Source organism: Macadamia integrifolia, chromosome 9 (genome assembly GCF_013358625.1).
Source record: "Macadamia integrifolia cultivar HAES 741 chromosome 9, SCU_Mint_v3, whole genome shotgun sequence".
Lineage (NCBI taxonomy): Eukaryota > Viridiplantae > Streptophyta > Magnoliopsida > Proteales > Proteaceae > Macadamia > Macadamia integrifolia.
The window spans coordinates 7,292,003-7,310,521 of record NC_056565.1 but is presented as its reverse complement, the minus strand read 5'-3'; the positions used below and the strand labels follow the sequence as shown (position 1 = coordinate 7,310,521).

The 18,519-nt window shown below is 37.5% G+C and overlaps 3 protein-coding genes across 4 annotated transcripts in view; 2 read left to right on the top strand and 1 right to left on the bottom strand.

The window, feature by feature from the left end:
• LOC122089296 (serine/threonine-protein kinase STY13-like) overlaps positions 1–2,080 on the top strand; it is an 8,798-nt gene extending 6,718 nt beyond the window's left edge. The window contains exons 5-6 of one of the 2 annotated variants that reach the window (XM_042658899.1): positions 180–338; positions 1,398–2,080. In XM_042658899.1, the coding sequence (XP_042514833.1) occupies positions 180–338; positions 1,398–1,682 (444 nt within the window). In that variant the 3' untranslated portion in view covers positions 1,683–2,080. The remainder of the gene's footprint in view (positions 1–179; positions 339–1,397) is intronic. The other variant, XM_042658900.1, reaches the window with a different exon arrangement.
• A 3,393-nt stretch (positions 2,081–5,473) lies between these two features.
• Positions 5,474–14,421, top strand: LOC122087945 (probable inactive ATP-dependent zinc metalloprotease FTSHI 3, chloroplastic). The gene is made up of 4 exons (XM_042657078.1): positions 5,474–6,927; positions 8,511–8,834; positions 8,933–9,233; positions 13,897–14,421. Exons 1-4 carry the CDS (start codon positions 5,833–5,835, stop codon positions 14,094–14,096), a joined length of 1,920 nt encoding a protein of 639 aa, XP_042513012.1. The 5' UTR covers positions 5,474–5,832; the 3' UTR covers positions 14,097–14,421.
• A 1,350-nt stretch (positions 14,422–15,771) lies between these two features.
• Positions 15,772–18,285, bottom strand: LOC122088372 (proline dehydrogenase 2, mitochondrial-like). The gene is made up of 4 exons (XM_042657624.1): positions 17,655–18,285; positions 16,582–17,227; positions 16,217–16,457; positions 15,772–16,116 (listed from the first exon to the last, which is right to left on the bottom strand). Exons 1-4 carry the CDS (start codon positions 18,213–18,215, stop codon positions 16,038–16,040), a joined length of 1,527 nt encoding a protein of 508 aa, XP_042513558.1. The 5' UTR covers positions 18,216–18,285; the 3' UTR covers positions 15,772–16,037.
• Positions 18,286–18,519: the final 234 nt, after the last annotated feature.

Genomic DNA, 18,519 nt, shown 5'->3' with positions numbered 1-18,519 from the left:
TTTTTTTTTTTTTTTTTTTTTTTTTCTACACATTTTGGGTATACAGTTCTCCTGAGGAACTGCCTATATTTCCAAAACATTGAGATGCCAACAACACTTAAGTTTCTCCAAAATTTCTCTCTTTACCTCTTTAATTGCCATAAACACTGCTTTTACCAGAAATCAGTGTGACCTTGCAGTTATACAGCACTGTGACTTTGCGTCAGGGAGAGAAGAAGCATTACAACAACAAGGTTGATGTCTATAGCTTTGGAATTGTCCTATGGGAGTTGTTGACTAACCGAATGCCATTTGAAGGCATGTCAAACTTGCAGGCTGCTTATGCTGCTGCCTTTAAGGTGAGGAGAGAGATTCGTTATTTTCCCACTTATTTGGCATAAGGTTGCTAGTGGTTTCAAGGAACCTGTATTCCTATCTATTCCTGAAGCCTTATCAGTTGTTGCTATGATCCTGTGAATTAAAGTTTAGGTTTTGATCGGTTGCCTTATGATGCTTAATCCTTGGTATTCACCTTGTTTGATGATTGCAAGGATCTATATGTTAGAAATTTTGTTTCACTGGCAGATGTTTCAAGTTGGTCAAAAAAAGTGATATTGTGTGAGTGATTTCATCATATTATCAAGTAGTGATGTTGGACAAAATAATTGCTTTTTTCCACCAGAGAAATTTATGTCATGACTCATTTTTTTTTCCGTATGTGCTTGTGATGATATCAAAATTTGGACCATTGATGTAGAAACCTCAGATGTAAACAGTTATAATGCATGTAAATGCAGCTAGTTAGTTATGGAATAATAATGTCCAAAAACGAGAAGTTCTGTATAGTAGTCAGTATTTAAATTGAGGTTTAATTTCTGTGGTATTGTAATAATTTTTCACGAGGGTTGTCACATCAGTATCCTTGTACACAATTGCTTATATAAGTCTCGGCTATTTATACTATCTTTTTTGTATATGAACAAATGATGATGAATTGTTTAGATATAGATATCTGGAAGGATGACTTTGTATTGTGAAATTTACCTATTTTTTCTATTTCTGACACCTAATCTCTGTGTCAACACTTCCTATTGATGAAAGCTTTAGAGAACTGGGTTATACTCCAAAACAGCAATTTCCAGAGGCTTCAGTTTAGACTTTGGTGGTATTGACTTAGAAATGGTTGCAATTTTGCCGAAATTTTTCATCATATGCGCTGGAAATGTTCCCTCGCCACCCCCCCCCCCCAAAAAAAAAAAAAAACCTTTTATGTAGTTAAATGTGAGTCCCTGTTTTGCATGCTGGACTATGCTCTCATTTTTTTTGGTGGGTGGGTGGTGTTGTGTGTTGGCAATTGGGAACTCAATGGTTCTTTCATATCTAACAAGTTGACCATGTCTTGTCATTTGGAAGAGCAGCAGGTGAGGCCGAGTTTGCCTGAGGACTTATCTCCTGATCTTGCATTCATCATACAATCATGTTGGGTTGAGGACCCTAATGTTCGGCCCAGCTTCAGCCAGATCATCCGCATGCTCAACCAATTCCTTTTCACGCTCACACCTCCCTTACCTGAATCAGATGCCTCCAAGGTAGCAGCACCAAGTCGTGATGGTGTGATCACTGAGTCATCTGCACGTGCAAGAGGGAAGTTCTCTTTCCTTCGCCAACTTTTCGCAGCAAGGAGAGCAAGGAACAGTCACTGAAGTGATGAATTCAGTTAGTCTCTTTATTTTGACCAAGTCAGTCCTCCCGTGGTTGGTATATATTGTTAAGTTGATTTGTGGTTAATTACCTGAGCCATGACAACTTGCAAGGATGAGAAAACTGGAAGGACATGGTTTTAGTATCTAGTGGATAACCACAAATAGAAATGAATATAGGGGGAAAAAAGAGGAGGATTGGAAAAAAAAACTGTTATACCTTGTCTTCCCTCATGAGCATACATAATTGTAGCAACTGGTAGTTCATGTTTATACCATTGACCCCGAAATTCCTGGCATAAAGCAATTTCATTTTCTTATTTTGAGCATCTCTGTTTCTGTACTGAATGTAAGTGAACCATCCAAGCTACACAGGATTGACAATTGATGGCTTTTCAACACTGTCCTGACTCCTGACACTCAATGACATTGTTGAATTGCTACAAGGCAATGGTTAACAAGTCTTGAGCAATTGTAAAGTGCCTTTCGACTGCATTCCCTAGTCATGGTGGTTGACTAATTTTTCTTTCTATATATATATATATATATATATATTCCAAAGTGGGGTATGATCAAGGAATGAAAAGAAAAGGGGTGCAAGTGTAACCAGCCACTGAACCAGTCATGTAAGACTTACTCTGAAGTTATTGTTCATGCTCCTGGCAAGTTCTGCAATACCATATGTAGCTCATCATTTCTAGCAATGCCATTGTACTTCAATGGTACTACCAGGATTCATTACTACTGGCTATCCTTCTATTGTCTCTGAATTTTTTTTTTCTTAGATTCTGAAATATGGAAACTACAAATCAAAACCAGATTATAGAGAAAGACATGGTATGTAAAGGTAACAAATTAGGTACGCCTCTTGACAGATTTCAGTTTTTTTTAATTGCATTAATAGGTTCGATTACAATGGCACATTAGCTTAAGGCTGAAGTAACTACGGTTTGCAAAAAACTCATCTCATGATAAAGATGATCGACTTTGTTGAATTGAAAATTGAATAAAATTGGGGACAGTGAAAGTTAAAGTAGAATAAAGGCGAAAGAGAATGTGAGAATGTTACTTGTTTGTGTGCTCTTATGCCCGGACACGTGGGGTGGTGAAAAGACACTCCCCCACTTTTTTTAATGCCTGTATGCATGCTAGACCACTCAACTCCATTTGGCTGGTTGGAAATGGTGGGGCCTTGGTTTGAGGGCCTAAAATTCAAAAGTAAAAAAAATTACCCTGGCTCTTAGTTATTTAATTCTCGGTCGGCCGAACAGAATTTTGTCAAATTTTATGAATAATTCAGTCTGTATTCAAATCAAATAAAAATTTCTGAAAAAATCTTGACTTAATAGATTTTTTTTTTTTAAATTCACGAATAATTCAAGCGAATCGAATTTTATCCAAACTATAACCGAATACACACTCTTAGCACTCACACTTTTAAATTAATGTAATGCAAACTTGTGGCGTGAATCCTTCGTCCTTCCACTGGCTTGACGTTATGATTTCAGTTTTCCATGAAGTGAGCATTTTATCTCCTACAATTATGCTCTAACCAATTTACGATTAAGTGAACTATGCTGTTTGAACTGTTTTTAGATTTTTGTTTTGCACGGATCCATGTAGTCGACCCCATTAACTGGGATAAGGCTGAGTTTGTTGTTGTTATTGTTGTTGTACTCTAGTTGCATGTTTATACTAGTGGGAGTGAGTTGTGAGCTTGGTTTCTATGGTTATGGATGGTTAGATCCTGTCGTGGGCTTTTGGACTAAGCTGACAAAAGTGGCTGGTTCCAGTTGAACCTCTAATGCGGCCTGCTCTTAAAAAATTATGGTCAGTACTAGCCTTTGCCTTAATTCTTTCGTTCACTTTTAGTTTTGAGGTTTATGGAGGTTTTAAGTCATTCTAATTTCTACCAACAGTTCTGAACTTCTAATTAATGATAGGTTTAATTTAAAAGAAGTCAAATCAACAAAACAAAGCCTACTACAGAGCGAAGTGAAATTTTAATACATTTGGAGCCTTCTAAACCTTCTTTAGCCTCTAAATTGATTAACAAGATTGAAGCCATTACAAATTCTAGTAAGTTTGGACCACGTCTTGTTTAAATTTTTATACTCTACAATAGAAAGAAAGTACAACTCCACAAGGAATTTATCAACACGTAGGATGTAACTACATCATTTTCAATATCAGTACTTGGCTAGAAACAGCAGAAAGAAAGTACAAACTCTACAAGGAAGTGAAAGTTTACAAGAGCTTAATACAAATTACACTACTTTGTTATCAACACATAGGATGAAACTTCATCATTTCCATCATCAGTACTTGGCTAGAAATTCAAGTCAGATACAAAAGATACGATGGAATGGTAAAAAAAAAAAAGATTCCACCAATGACCTGCATATTCCATAATGCAAGAAAAAAAATGCAGATAAAACAAGTATATCAAAGAAAAAAAATGCAGATAGTTTTCAATTGAAAAACAAAAGCTTAAAAGTCAAGTTATCGAATTTACCAAAAGACTCTTTCGAAACTAATCTGGTGGATCCAGAAATGCTTGTTTCACATTCCGTTTCCTTTTTCGGGGCCTTTCCGTTTTTGAGCAAATTCTTCATTACATTTCCTTAAGAGTCCACTCATCGAAAATTTTATTCTGAAAGATATTGTGCAGATTGGATATTTGGTTTTCGTATATTTTATATACCTCTCCTTAAAAATTTTGCCTGTCCACGAAATAGTTTTGGAAAACTTTGTGTTGTAACAAACTGGTATCATAGCAAATTTTTTCGTCACTGTTTGGGTGTAATCTCTTTTCTACATAGTGAAACATTTCATTATTCGTTCGAAGACGTATCATAATATATCAATGTGTGAACCTTATTAAATCTCTGTATTGTGCGGATCTATGTTTGTTTATTTTCTTATTTGTTGGTGTTTGCTATAACAAACTAGTATCAGAGCTTCATTTTTCTTGGTCAGATTTTCTTGTCCTCTGATCACACAACAAACCCTTTTACTTTAATAATGTAATCCCTCTTTCGCTCATATGGCATAACATCATGTGCTATAAATTTGTGATATCCGATTTAAACATAAATGATAAAGTTATTGCAACAAAGCCAGTGACTGTAATACTCTGCAATATATACAATCTACCAACCTTAATTCCTTTCATCAACAAGATGACCTCGGGACAAGTGCTCAGATGCTCTTAGCTATTCAAGAATAATCACTCCAGTGATATTACATTGCCCCAGGAAAAGGTAGTTTTGACATAATAAATAAGGGGGTTAAATATAATTTAAGCATCCACTCCAAACACATGGTCCCTGCACATTTGAAGGAATTAATTCTCTATGATGAAAGAAAATTTTCGCCTTTTTATTGAAGTCTTTTTCATATATTTTTTCATTGCCGTACCCCTCCATCATATGGAAATCAGCCATCACAAATCCAATTTTTGACAAGTTGATATGGCCAATTTCTAGATAAAAACACTAAAATCGTTGGAATATTCTTCAACTCAACATCGATAGCTTCTATCACCAATTATGCGTTTAATAAAAGTCTGATCATCACTCTCACCATTACTGTTTTAAATCACCATGTCATGCCAGCACAGATCGACTGAATCAAACCGATTCAATATCAAAACACCATTTTTAAAAAAGAAAGAAAAAAGAAAAAAAAAAGGGGCATGGCCGGTCCATATCAGCATAGTTTCGGTTTCGGGCCCGACCGATACGATAACGAGATTGCATCACACCATTCACAACCCTTTTTTCTCTTTCACCTCCTCGGTACCCAGAGTTCTTGGGAAGTTGCTGTAGATAAGCCGTGAGAGAACTCAAAAGGACAAAACAGATACCCTCGGTCTTCATCGCTAGAAACTTCAAATTCTCACTTTCCCTCGCCCCCCAACAAGGAAACCAGGTACTTCTTCGCCCTCAATTCATTCGGCTCCAAATTTCTTAGAGGTTTCTTACATAAGGTCTTTCGTATTTGGATTCAATGTTTCAATCGTTTCTTAATAAACAGAACAATTCTGACCCTTTGTGAGGAAGAAATTCAATCCTGAATACCGAAAGTAAATGGGTTTCTCGGATTGAGTGGTTGAATTCAAGTATCTGTCTATTTCTTGGAAAATAAGAAAATGGCTCTGTTTTCCATTATACCCGCTTGTGGTGGTTCTGGTAATCAGGTCTCATGTTTCAATCAATCAACAATTTTCTTCAGTAGAAACAGTTTCAGAACTCAATTGAGAAAACCCAACCTTTCTGGGACTTTTAAACGTCTTTCTGCTTCAGATTTTCTTTCCTGTTCTAGTTCACCATCTTTATCTTCATTCGGTCATCAGTGTTGCTATAAATCTCGATCTGGGTTGGCATCTAATAGAATAATCAGGTCTGTGGTCAATAGAAACAGTGGAAACGAGAAAATTCATTTGGGCAAAAGAGATAAGTATGAGAAGAAAATGCGTTTCTCGTTGAGATTGCGCTCAAGATTACGTTTGCTATCAATGAGACTGAAAAGTGTTTCATCCCGGGCATCGCTAAATGAATTTGGGACTTTCTTGCGTAAAAACTTGAAGGGGGTAACCCTCTCCACTTCTATTTCTGTAGCCTTGGGTTTGTGCTACTTGTTTCTCAAATTAACTGCAATGCCATCACCAAAGATTGTTCCATACTCGGACTTGATAATGAATCTTCAGAGTGGGTCTGTATCAAAAGTAATCTTTGAAGAGGGGTCTCGCCGTATATTCTACAACATCAAATATCAGGGTCCTGAGAACACTCAGATGGGTCCTGAGAATGCTCAGATGGAACATCAACCACCTTCAGAAACTACTCCGAGTGTTACTGAGAATGATATTGTGGCTGGGAAAGATGGAACTAAAATTCAAACAGTGATAGGTAACAATGTGTTGAGAAGATTTTCAAGAGCCCGATCTGCTCCAGAGTGGCAATACTCCACTAGAAAGATAGATCATGATGAGAATTTTCTTCTAAGCTTGATGAGAGAAAGGGGAACTACTTATAGCTCAGTTCCTCAATCAGTGTTTGTGTTAATGCGAAGCATTTTAATAACTGTGCTTTCTCTGTGGATCCCTTTAACTCCTTTAATGTGGTTGCTGTACCGTCAACTTTCTGCTGCCAATAGTCCTGTGAAAAAGCGGAGGCCCACCAATCAGACAGTCGGCTTTGAAGATGTGGAGGGTGTTGATGCTGCTAAACTGGAACTTATGGAGGTAAGCCTACAATTCTTTTGATGTCAAATTTCAAATGTACATCCCTTCCACACACACACACACACACACACACACACCCAAAGAAAGGAAAAAAAGGGACCTTCTGCGGCTCTGCCCCCAAATGGACATTGTATTGAAATATATACAGTTTTGGGACAGAAAATGTGGGAGGAGCAGTGAGATCGATTCTCATCTTTTATGATTCCTATTATGGTTCAGCTGGTTATTGTAGTTCGACTTACAACGCTACAATATCTTTGGTAAACTAATTATAGGCTTAAAGACACATTCTGAAACTATCACGAAGAATGAAAATTGAACTCACACTAGCTGTACTCACTTATTACTTCAAAAACTATGGTTTAAGCCTTTAAGATGAAAGGGACTGAATCTGTGTTTAAAAGGGTAGATGACTGTTTTAGGCACAAAGAAAAACCTAGGGTTTAAGCCTCTAAGATGGAAGGCAGTGGCTGGATGATTATGGAAAGTTTAGTAGTGGAAGGTTGAGTAGGAAGGCTAGGGTCTGATAAAGCAAGAAAAACCCAAGTGAGAACAGAAAAATAGGGAAACCTCAGGTTTCTCAACTGATACCAGATCAACATGACAACCAAGTCAATTCATCTTTTCAATCTCCCCATCGTTTGATTTGTATTTTATAAAAGAAAATCAAAAGTCTCCTAATTGTAATCTAAAACTGAAATTGAAAGATCTATCTCATAATGAAATCAAACTCTTCCACTAAAAAGTGGAAGGAACTCTAGCCGATTAAAAGATTACAAGATGAAATAAATAATAAAACCCAAATAAATAGATAAACTAAAATATCCTATTGAACCCAACATCCCAATTCGATCCGGTTCATCTCCATCCGGATTCCCAAATGGTTTTGGGTCAATCCATGGAAGCTTTCCTTCATCAAGAAGAAGACGAGAAAATAGAGGAGAAAACAGGGGCTTATCAATTAGGATCTTGTGTTACCCTAATCAGTCAGCATAAGATATATTTATATTACTTAATAATAATAATGCTCAATTACATAAAACTCTTTACCGTGTAAAAGCTAGGAACCATATACCCCTGAAACATAAAAAACATTAGCATTACATAAATACCCCTATTGACACAACCATTAGCGGTGTAAACTTTTACAATAGTTACATGCTTACCCGACAAATAGCACCGAATGCAATTGAATGCATTATGCAATAAATAGCCAAAGTTAAAGTAGTCATTTAAATTACTTGAGGGATATTTATCTGATCTAACATGGGAGTTTCAGTATTTTCAATATACTATTCTGCTTTGTGGTATTTTGCAATATTAATTTTCTAGATGCTTTCTAAGGATAGTAGTTTCTTGCTCATCATTAAACTTGTAATTGTGCTGCTTCTTTCCCTTAAAGAATCTGGATCTTTTTCCACATCATGATGAATAAATGCAATTGATACCATGAGTAAATATGTTGTCCATCTTCTTACCTGTTTGAACCATACCAAAGGTCAATATATTTTTATGTATCTGTTATTCAGATTTTTTCTTATACATTTGAAACTTCAATTTTTCCCCTTTTTGTGTCTTTATAGATAGTGTTGTGTCTGCAAGGGGCTATCAACTACAGCAAATTGGGAGCAAAGTTACCCAGAGGTGTCCTGCTTGTTGGTCCACCTGGAACAGGGAAAACATTACTTGCTCGTGCGGTGGCTGGAGAAGCAGGGGTGCCATTTTTTGCGGTTTCTGCCAGTGAATTTGTAGAATTATTTGTTGGAAGAGGAGCATCACGCATTAGAGACATTTTTAACATGGCAAGAAAATGTGCACCATCAATAATATTTATTGATGAGCTCGATGCTGTGGGAGGAAAGCGTGGTCGTAGTTTTAACGACGAAAGGGACCAAACTCTAAACCAGGCAAATTTTGACCTTTCAATTCTGTTGTGTCTCTTATAATATCTTGGGCAATTCCATTTCCAAATTTGACAGAGAAATATTGTTTTTTTTTTTCACAGCTATTGACAGAGATGGATGGATTTGAATCGGACATGAAAGTCATTGTTATTGCAGCAACTAATAGACCAGAAGCACTAGATCCGGCTCTCTGTCGTCCCGGTCGCTTCTCACGAAAAGTATTCGTAGGGGAACCAGATGAAGATGGGAGGAGAAAGATTCTGGCTGTACATTTGAGGGGAGTTCCTTTGGAGGAAGATTCAGATCTTATTTGCTTTTTGGTGGCATCTCTCACTCGGGGCTTTGTAGGTGCTGATCTAGCTAACATTGTCAATGAAGCTGCTCTGCTTGCTGCTCGCAGAGGTGTGTTGGACTTTTATTTGACTGATCTTGCAAATTCAAGTTATTATCCAATAGCTAGGGCTTAGGAGAGTAGAAGAGGTCAAAGACATCACATTTGCGATCATTGATGAACTCACAAATCACAATCTAGTGGATACATGGTTTGCATGGAAGGATTTGCAACTTATAACTGGTCAGCTTCGCTTGAAAGTTTCAGCTGTAAGAAGAAAAAGGTTGGCAATCTGGAAATTCTCTTGCATACACTTTGTGGCCCTCCCTGGCAATGTTAGACCTGTTCTACTGGCCATGACAACTCACTAACGTAGCGACTATCTACCAATGTTTCTGAAATCCATTCCCGTGATATTTTTGGCCAAGTGGATTTTGGTTTGACCAGGTGACCATGTATACCAATCAAATTTGGTGAGTCAGCTGGTTTTCGAGACCACCCCCCACCCCCCAAACCAAAAAAAAAAAAAAGAAACTGAAACTACTTTAAAACCCAAAATGAACTGAAATTTCCATTTCATATCTAGAACTGTCATTTCCTCCACTTCCCACCAAATTCATATTTTCTTATTTCAAATTTTTCTTCCCCTTAAAAATAATATGCTTTGTTTAGTCTTTATACACTCCAATCCTTAAAATTATTTCGTACATTTTGAAAGATTAAAAATGCTCAAATTATTTCATTGCTGCAAAATTTTCTTGGACTCTTAACCAATTTCCTTTTTCCCTCATCCCTGCTTTTTCCCATTCCAAAATCAACAGCTTGTTATTTGGCTTATTGTTTTCTATAGTAGAGTGTATTCTTTTTTCATTGACTATCAAGAGCTCTCAGACTATTCAATTCCTAGTTGTAAATTTGTTTTCATAGTGTACGAAACATGACATCAGCTTTGAAGGAGACAATATAAACAGAATATTGATTCTCAACCAATCCCAATTCAAAATTGGAAGACCATTTCTGTCATGCTCTCATGAAAAATTATTGAACAAACAAACCATTTCTTTACAGTGAAATAAAGCAGAAACATCCCTCAGTTTTTTTCTTTCCCTGGTGGAAAAAAAAAAAAAAAAAAAAAAGCCTAATTTAAGATGGGGAGAAACCAATGGTTTTGATTAGGTGTTGCAAAGAATGAAGAGATTTTGGTATTAAGATTTTTCATAAATTTCTTACTCCCATGGTAAACTAGAAAAAGATAAAATAAGGAATGAACAAATTAGAGATAATTTAGGAGTAGCTCTGATATGTGATAAGTTACAAGAAGGTCATTTGAGGCAGTATGGCTATGTGCAACGGAAGCCTTTGAATGCTCCAGTACGGAAGGGTGATTTGATTCAGATTGAAGGAGCTAGAAGAGTTAAGGTAGACCTAAAATGACTCTACGATAAGTGGTGAGGAAAGACATGCATTGCTTAGGACTACTGACAAGTATGGCTTTGAATAAAGCTGATTGAAGAAAAAAGATACATTTAGCCTGAATTGAATAGTGTGTCATTTGCTATAATTTTTTAATTTGTTCACCAGATACCGTTTTAGTGTGAATTTATTATTTTAGTTTTGATTTGGATGTTCTTTTGAAAGGCTTCAAGAAATGGGATGGGATTAACTAATTACGTAAGAGATTAAGCTTAGGAAACCTCATATAAATCAGAAGCGCAAGTAGGTAGGAACCAGACCAGCAAACAGAGAATTTCAACAACAGCAGACACAGAATGGATGCTCATAAAATTCTGGTTGAATGGCTAGTTCAGTTGGGAGAATATTTCATGAAAATTTAATGCAAATCCAACAGCCAAATTTTCTGATATTGAAGAAACCAATTTAAAATAGGAAAATAGAATCCTTATCAGAAAATAGAAGTCAGTAGCCATTAAGGGGTTCTAGAACAGAATTTAAGCAATGAAAATTTTTAATGATAAAATAGCCAACTGAGGCTGTAAACAAAAAAACAGAATTAAATTAGTTTTAAAAAACTGGAGTTTCAGAAAATAGAATGGTAACTAAAGTTTTGAAATCGATGGAGTTGTTCTGGCTTTGAAAACAGAGACATAAACTAGATAACTGGTCAATGAAGTGAGATCAACCACAGCAGAAATCTAGTTATAAGAATAACAAATCAGAATACAAAACAGGGTTAGGGAGAGATGGAATTTAGCATGTGCAGGATTAAGCAATTCAGATGAAAAGAGATCACAGGATATTAATATTGAGAGATCTGACCTGTTTTGATTAGAGAAGGGATAAATATTCAGTAATCCACCAGATCCTTGATGAATCAGAGCAAAACCACTTCTGAATCCACAGAAGTAAACATTCAGAATCCACTGAGCTAGCCTGAAATCCCCAGAACAATTGGGCAGAATAGGTTTTTTTTTTTTTTTTTTTTTCAGATTAATTACATAGCATATCAGACCACTAATTTATGGACAAACCCCTCAACTAATTAGAAACTTCCCTGAATTTCTAGACTTGATAAACTAGGAATCTGAAAATAGAAACATTTTCAAAGCTTTTATTATATCTTCTAAAACTAGATTCAACAGTTCATTAGCAAAAGTACAAAACATAAACATTCACCCAATAAGCAACCAATCTAACCTAAACCTTCCAGAATACTGAAACATGGATATTAGAAACTAATACCTAATCTCGTATAGCACTCAAACCCCTCGTACTTGGGTTTACAGAATTGGCCCTTCACAATAGATAACCCAAAAATACTTAACCCATGACCCAAATAACCCATTGGGATCTTAAAATTGAGTCTAACCAAAACTAACTGACTCTGAACAACAGCACCAAAAAATTGGTTCACGTCAGAAACCACAGGACCAAGATAGGGGCCCTGGTCTTCATGCTGCTGCAGGCTCTTCTCTTGTAGCTTGGGTAATGCATCATCTGGTTTTTAGGACTCAGTTAGGCTTCATGTTGTTGAGACTCTTTAATGATCGATTCTCCATACAGGATGCTTTGAGGGAGTTGGTTCATGAAATGACTAGTTGATCAATTCCCTTGAGTGCATTGGTGTAACTACTTGTCTTAATGGAAGGTTTATGTAATTATGTGTAGTATTTATACAATTTTGTTCAACAACAACAACAATAACAAAGCTTAGCCTTATCCCAACTAAATGGGGTCGGCTACATGGATCCGCAGTATTTGATTAAAAAAAAAAAAAAACATTCTTTGGGGCATCCCACTCACGAACCATTTGCAACACGAATCCTAGCCCTCTAGATAGCTCTGTTACATGTCATACTTTGGTGAAGACTTAACTTTTGCATGTCTCTACTAATTAACTCAATGGTCAATTTTGGCCTGCCCCTAGCCCTTTAAGCTCCATTCGTCTGCAGCTGGTCACTCCTCCGTACTGGGGCATCCAAGGGCCTCCTTTGGACATGCCCAAACCATCGTAACTGACATTTTCTGAGCTTATCCTAAATTGGGGCAACTCCAAAGTCCGATCTAACCTGGTCATTTTTTATTCTATCTCTCAGGGTTTTGCTGCACATCCATCTCAACATCCTCATCTCAGCCACACTCAACTTATCTATGTTACGCTTCTTGATTGCCCAACATTCTGCACCATACATCATAGCTGGTCTTATGGCTGTCCTGTAGAATTTTCCTTTAAGCTTTAGAGGAATACGTCGATCACATAACACTCTAGATGCCCCTCGCCATTTCATCCATTATACTTTAATTTTGTGGGAAACATCATCATCAATCTCACCTTATTTGTTTAATGTAGAGCCCAGATACTTGAAACAGTCACTTTGCAGGATCTCTCTTCCCTCAATTTTCACTTCCTCGCTGTCAATCCTTGATCTACTGAAGTTACACCTCATATATTCTGTCTTCGTTCTACTTATCTTGAGACCTCTCGATTCCAAAGTATATTGCCATAGTTCCAACTTATCATTAATCTCTGTCACTGTTTCACCAACTAGAACAATATCATCTGCAAAAAGCATACACCACGGGACGCTCCTTGAATATTCTTAGTTAAATCATCAATGACAAGTGTAAATAGGTAGGGGCTCAATGCGGATCATTGATGTAACCTGATGTTAATTGGGAACTCAGCACCTTGACCTCCCACAGATCTCACATTAGTTACCACATCTCTATACATGTCTCTAATAATATCCACGTATCCACTTGACACTTCTTTCTTCTCTAAAACTTGCCAGATTAAGTCTCTGGGAACCCTGTCGTAGGCCTTTTCCAAGTCAATGAAGACCATATGAAGATCCCTCTTGTAGGTTCTGGCTTTTTTCCATAAGCCTCCTAAGTAGGTAGATCGCTTCTGTAGTGGATCTTCCAGGCATGAAACCGAATTGGTTCTTTGAGATATAAGTTTCACTTCTTAAGCGAGCTTCTATTACCTTCTCCCATAGTTTCATATTATGACTCATAAGTTTTATGCCTCTATAGTTGTTGCAGCTATAGATATCGCCTTTATTTTTGTAAATTGGAACGGAGTGCTTCTCCTTCATTCATTAGGCATATTTTTCGTGTTCATAATCTTGTTCTTCACTGTATATTGTTAGGCAGTAACTACTGAATAGTTTGATTTTCATGGGTAAACATATGGCTTCTGCTATTCTTGTAAGCCCTCCTATTGAGACACCCTTTGTTAAGAGAAATTAATGTTCAATTTTCTGGTTTTAACAGGTGGAGAGACTGTAACCAGGGAAGATATCATGGAGGCTGTAGAACGAGCAAAGTTTGGGATAAATGATAGGCAGCCAACTCGTAGTACCATAAGCAAGGAACTTGGTAAACTGTTTCCATGGATGCCATCTCTGCAAAGAAGGGATGACATGAGAAATGACAGGTTGCAAGTGCCTCTGGGCTATCAAACACTCATTTGATGGTTCTGTCTTTTCGGGCGAGCCCATTATGTTCTTCCTAAGAGTATGCTGCATTTTTTTTTCCACTAAGAGAGGAAATGCTTAGTCCTACAATCCTCGGATCACGGGCAAAGTTAATCTTTAAAGTGACATTGGTATAGCAGCATTTCCCATGATGGCCATTGAAAAATTTTGCTTCCTAGTTTCTTCTGTGTAATTTTTAAGCCTTCCTGTCCTAAATTTTTTGTTGAAGGACATCCTACTTGATAGGGCTATATATAATATTATACTTCCATTGAATGACTGAGATTGCCAATCAATATCAATTTTTGGACTTTGTTGATCATTCAGGGGGCTTTACATTGCTTGTATAGTTTGGCATCAATGCGAAGAGAATGCTAACCTCCCGGCAATATGGAGAAATTTTAGCATGAGTCCCAAATTTTGTTGGACTCAGAATTCCTTTGCTGTCTTAATTCATTTTATGCAAGTGAGGGTTGCTTTGGCCATTTTATGTCTACTTCTTCCCCATCATTCCCTCTGTATCACACCTGTTACAGCAACAATCATTGCAAATGCGATTCCAGTCTCTCTCTGACTGCTATACAAGTATACAACATTGCTTTCTTCCCCACTTCACCCCCCCCGGCAAATGTTAAAAAAAAAAAAAAAAAAAAAAAAAAAAACACCTCACGGAATGATATTCTCACGTGGACACCATACTACGGAGGCTGCAATTCACAAAGGATGCAGCTCAAGGCATCAACAGAAGCTACAAGCTCAACTGCTCAAGGCTTCAAAAAATTTAATCTGAGAAAATGTGGGTGCTGCCCGATATGCTTCTATCCATTGTTGCTCACAGAACAAGGTTCACACTTCCCAACCGAGGTTCAACTTCGTGAGTTTAAATGTCAGCAATGACAGGAAGAGAGAGGGGTGACTATCTTTTACTGCGATTTCTAAAAGGCCAAAGTTATAATCCAAAAGGTGTCGACTAGCTCAGATGGCAGACTTACCCCTGTCAGCAATGACAGCTTGGCAGAGTTCTTCTGATGCAGATTGGTGGACATTGCCAGATGGGTCAACTCGGCTCAGCCTCCACTCTACATCTTCTCATGTTGTAGCCAACACCCAGGATTGACTCCGTGTCTTCATTTCGTGTGAAATACGTTTTTACCAAAAAAAAAAAAAAAAAAAACCATGTAAGATTATGATTATAAATATTTCTTTATGAATTTTGAAATTTTCATTTTCCTTCCCTTCAGTTCTTCAGTTCCCGTTGCAACAGAGCCTATGCCATGCTTATGGGTATTATTTGCAGTATTGTTTTCCATTGGCACCTCATCCTAGGAACCATCCAAGTTGTTGTTTGATGAGAGCAAAGTTTTAAGGAATCAGATCCTCTCAAGTGTGCCCAGTGCACATCCGACGGTTAGGGCTATGTGCCCAGGTGCTGCCAGCCATGTGATGTGCACTGGTTGCATTGGGGCATTGGCTCAGGATCCGTCTCAACCGATACTGACAGACTTACCCCTATTTTTAAAAAAAGTATATTGGACTATTTTACCCTTATTCCTTTCTTTCTTCTCTTTACGTGGGAGCAATATTTATTTCCAAGTCTAATAAGTTATGCATTTCAGGTATTGTACTTACACAAGTAGGAAAAAGAGCCATCAGTTCAAACATGAGAACAATCTCACAAATCACATAGCCATTGCATTAACAAAGCATAAACATTTTATGTAATCTATTTACATAAGGCCGAAGAAAATCCATCAACTCAAACATGAGAACATACCTCACAAATTTAATTGACGATGCATTAACAAAAAACACATATACATTTTAGGTACCATATTTACAAGTCCGAAGAAGAGCTATCAGTTCAAACATGAGAACAGATTTGACAGGTTTCATTGCCATTGCAGTAACAAGTCATTAGATGAACAAGAAGCTTGATGATTAATGGCTGATTGAAGTCATCATTTTGTCTGTATCACTTCCCACAATTGCAGTCTTGAATCTCCTCTCTAACTCTTTCCTGTTTGTTCCCACCAGGTGAAGGAAAAGAAAATGTTAAAACCCACATAAACGAATGTTAAATGGCTAAAATGGATTCTTCTCTATGGGTAAACAAATACCTCATCAGCCGTCTGTCTAATGTTGAAGCAGATAGGAGCCCTCTATTCTCTTCAGCTCTCCTGAGAAGGTAAGGCATGACCTTTTCTACAGGTCCAAAGGGCAAATACTTGCTTACTTGAAATCCTGCATTTCTTAACCCAAAAGACAAAGCTTCAGACATTCCTTTCAACTGAGCAAATTGCAACTTCTGGTTTCCTCTTCCAATCCCCAAGGACTGTGCCTTCACTGCTGCTGCCCTACCTATTGAACAATCAAATATAACATTCAATGAAACTGAAGACAACTACAATCCTACTCTGTGGTGGTAGTACTAGTATTAACACTTGTAGTAAAAAGTCATCAGCTAAGGTATTGAGCCTTTTACCAGAATCAAGGTTATGAGTGGCGAGAACGACCGCCCCAGATCTCTTGGCAACCTTCTCCAGCATAAATGCAGTGCAATCATTGTAGCAGTCATGTGTGTCCTTAATGGTTCGATGAATTGGAGGAGCAACACCTAATGAAGAAGCTATTGCACTCTCACTAGACATATAGGCTCCTCTCACCAGTTTGAAACCAATTGGAATTCCCCTTTTCTCAGCAGCTTCTGTTGCTTGAACTATCCTTTCTTTTGCATCTTTCAAGTAAGCTTGAATTGTCCCAAAAACCATCACATTGTTGTCCATGTTAAACTTGATAGCAGCTGAGTAAGTTAAGTAGTCGATTGCAGGTTCAACCAATGTGTATTCTGCATCGACGAGTAATGGAACATTGTTCTCAAGGCATTCCTCACAGAGCTTATTCAATCTTTGGTGTGCTAGTTGGAGATCTTTTTCCTCTTCTGGTGTAAGAGGTTCCGGTCTTTTGAGTGTATGATAGAGAGGGCTAGAAGTGGTGAGGATTGGCAGTGTATCAACCTTCCATGGAAGATGAAAGGAAGGATCTTGTAGTTCCCATCTCAGTAAATCACTTACTCTTTCAAGTAGCTTTATAGGGCAAATTGCAGTGATCTTCACGCAAGCAAAGCTCACCTGTTTGCAAAATAACCATGAATTCAACTTAAAACCCTTAACCAATTCACAACTCTTTATCATGTATCTTCTAAATATCAGATTTTGTTACTCCCTGAGTATGGTAAACATGTGCTTGTCCAACCTTTGAGGGGTTTAGAATTCCAGATGTCCGTCCTAATTTTTGACATTTTTTACAGGAAGTGACCACCCTTAAGACTCAGAGCTGCATGTTCATAGCGGCAGTTTGAGCTTTTACCATTCTATCAAGCTATGGCCCCTTCTATGTAAATGATTAATTAGATGAATCTGAATTACCATAAAAATTTCATTATTTTCTATACAATAATTTCGAATAGTCCTTTGAAATAGAACTTCAGAATCCTCTTCATAGAATCTTAATCTTAATTGTGTGTGTGAAAGAGAGAGAGAGAGAAAGAGAACTTGCCGAAGAAGGTGGAAGCAACTTGATAGACTCAACAGTCTTAAGGAACTCCACCAAGTTACGATCACAAGATTGATTATCAACAGCATCTTCCAACCCATAATCCAAAATTCCTCTTAACCCATCATCCCAAAGCTTCTGAAGAGTCCGACTAGCTTCCTCCAAGTTCTCGCCGGCACAAAAATGTTCATAAAAAGTATGCTTTACCGTCTTCAATATAACTTTCTTACAAATCCAAGACTCCAAAAGCCTAGATTTCATTACCCATATCCCTAAATCAACAAGAGGATCAAATGCAGCCAAGTGAAGGTTCATAGACGATCTCATCAACTGAAGGGTCGAAAGCGAAGAAAACAACTTCTCATCATCTTCCAAATTCAAGAGCGATCTTGGAGATATGGTTGATGTTGATGATGATGATGAAGATAAAGAATTCACAATCACTGTTTCATTGTCAGGCGAAACAGAGGCAAGGATTGAAGCTGCAGGGGAAGAGGAATTCAAGATTCTGATCTGGTTTAGGTTTGGGTTTCGGAGGAGTCGTGGAGAGACTCGAATCGCCATAAAACGTTGAGACTTGCGGTGGTTTCTAAATTCAACTTAAGACTCTCTTTATCTTCTTCGACCGAGTTCTTAGGTTTTGGTTTGATTTATATAGAGGTTGGTAGAGAGAAGGATGTGAGTGGCTGGTTTTGTAATTTTGAGGAAATTGGAGTGTTTTATTTTTTGTTTGTTTTCATTGGTTGTTTGTGGTTTTACTGTGCCAACGAAAGTCGCGGAAGATCCAACTGTTATTTACCGTTTAAGAGTGAAATCAGCGGTGTAGCCAGCCTGGTGGTATATGACCATTGACCAAGCTTTTACTTTT

Coding starts and splice junctions, on each gene's coding strand:
- LOC122087945 (XM_042657078.1), top strand. CDS start 5,833: ATGGCTCTGTTTTCCATTATACCCGCTTGTGGTGGTTCTGGTAATCAG. Junction 6,928..8,510: donor CTAAACTGGAACTTATGGAG/GTAAGCCTACAA, acceptor GTGTCTTTATAG/ATAGTGTTGTGTCTGCAAGG. Junction 8,835..8,932: donor GGGACCAAACTCTAAACCAG/GCAAATTTTGAC, acceptor TTTTTTTCACAG/CTATTGACAGAGATGGATGG.
- LOC122088372 (XM_042657624.1), bottom strand. CDS start 18,215: ATGGCGATTCGAGTCTCTCCACGACTCCTCCGAAACCCAAACCTAAAC. Junction 17,228..17,654: donor AGTTGCTTCCACCTTCTTCG/GCAAGTTCTCTT, acceptor TTTTGCAAACAG/GTGAGCTTTGCTTGCGTGAA. Junction 16,117..16,216: donor TTAGACAGACGGCTGATGAG/GTATTTGTTTAC, acceptor GGGAACAAACAG/GAAAGAGTTAGAGAGGAGAT.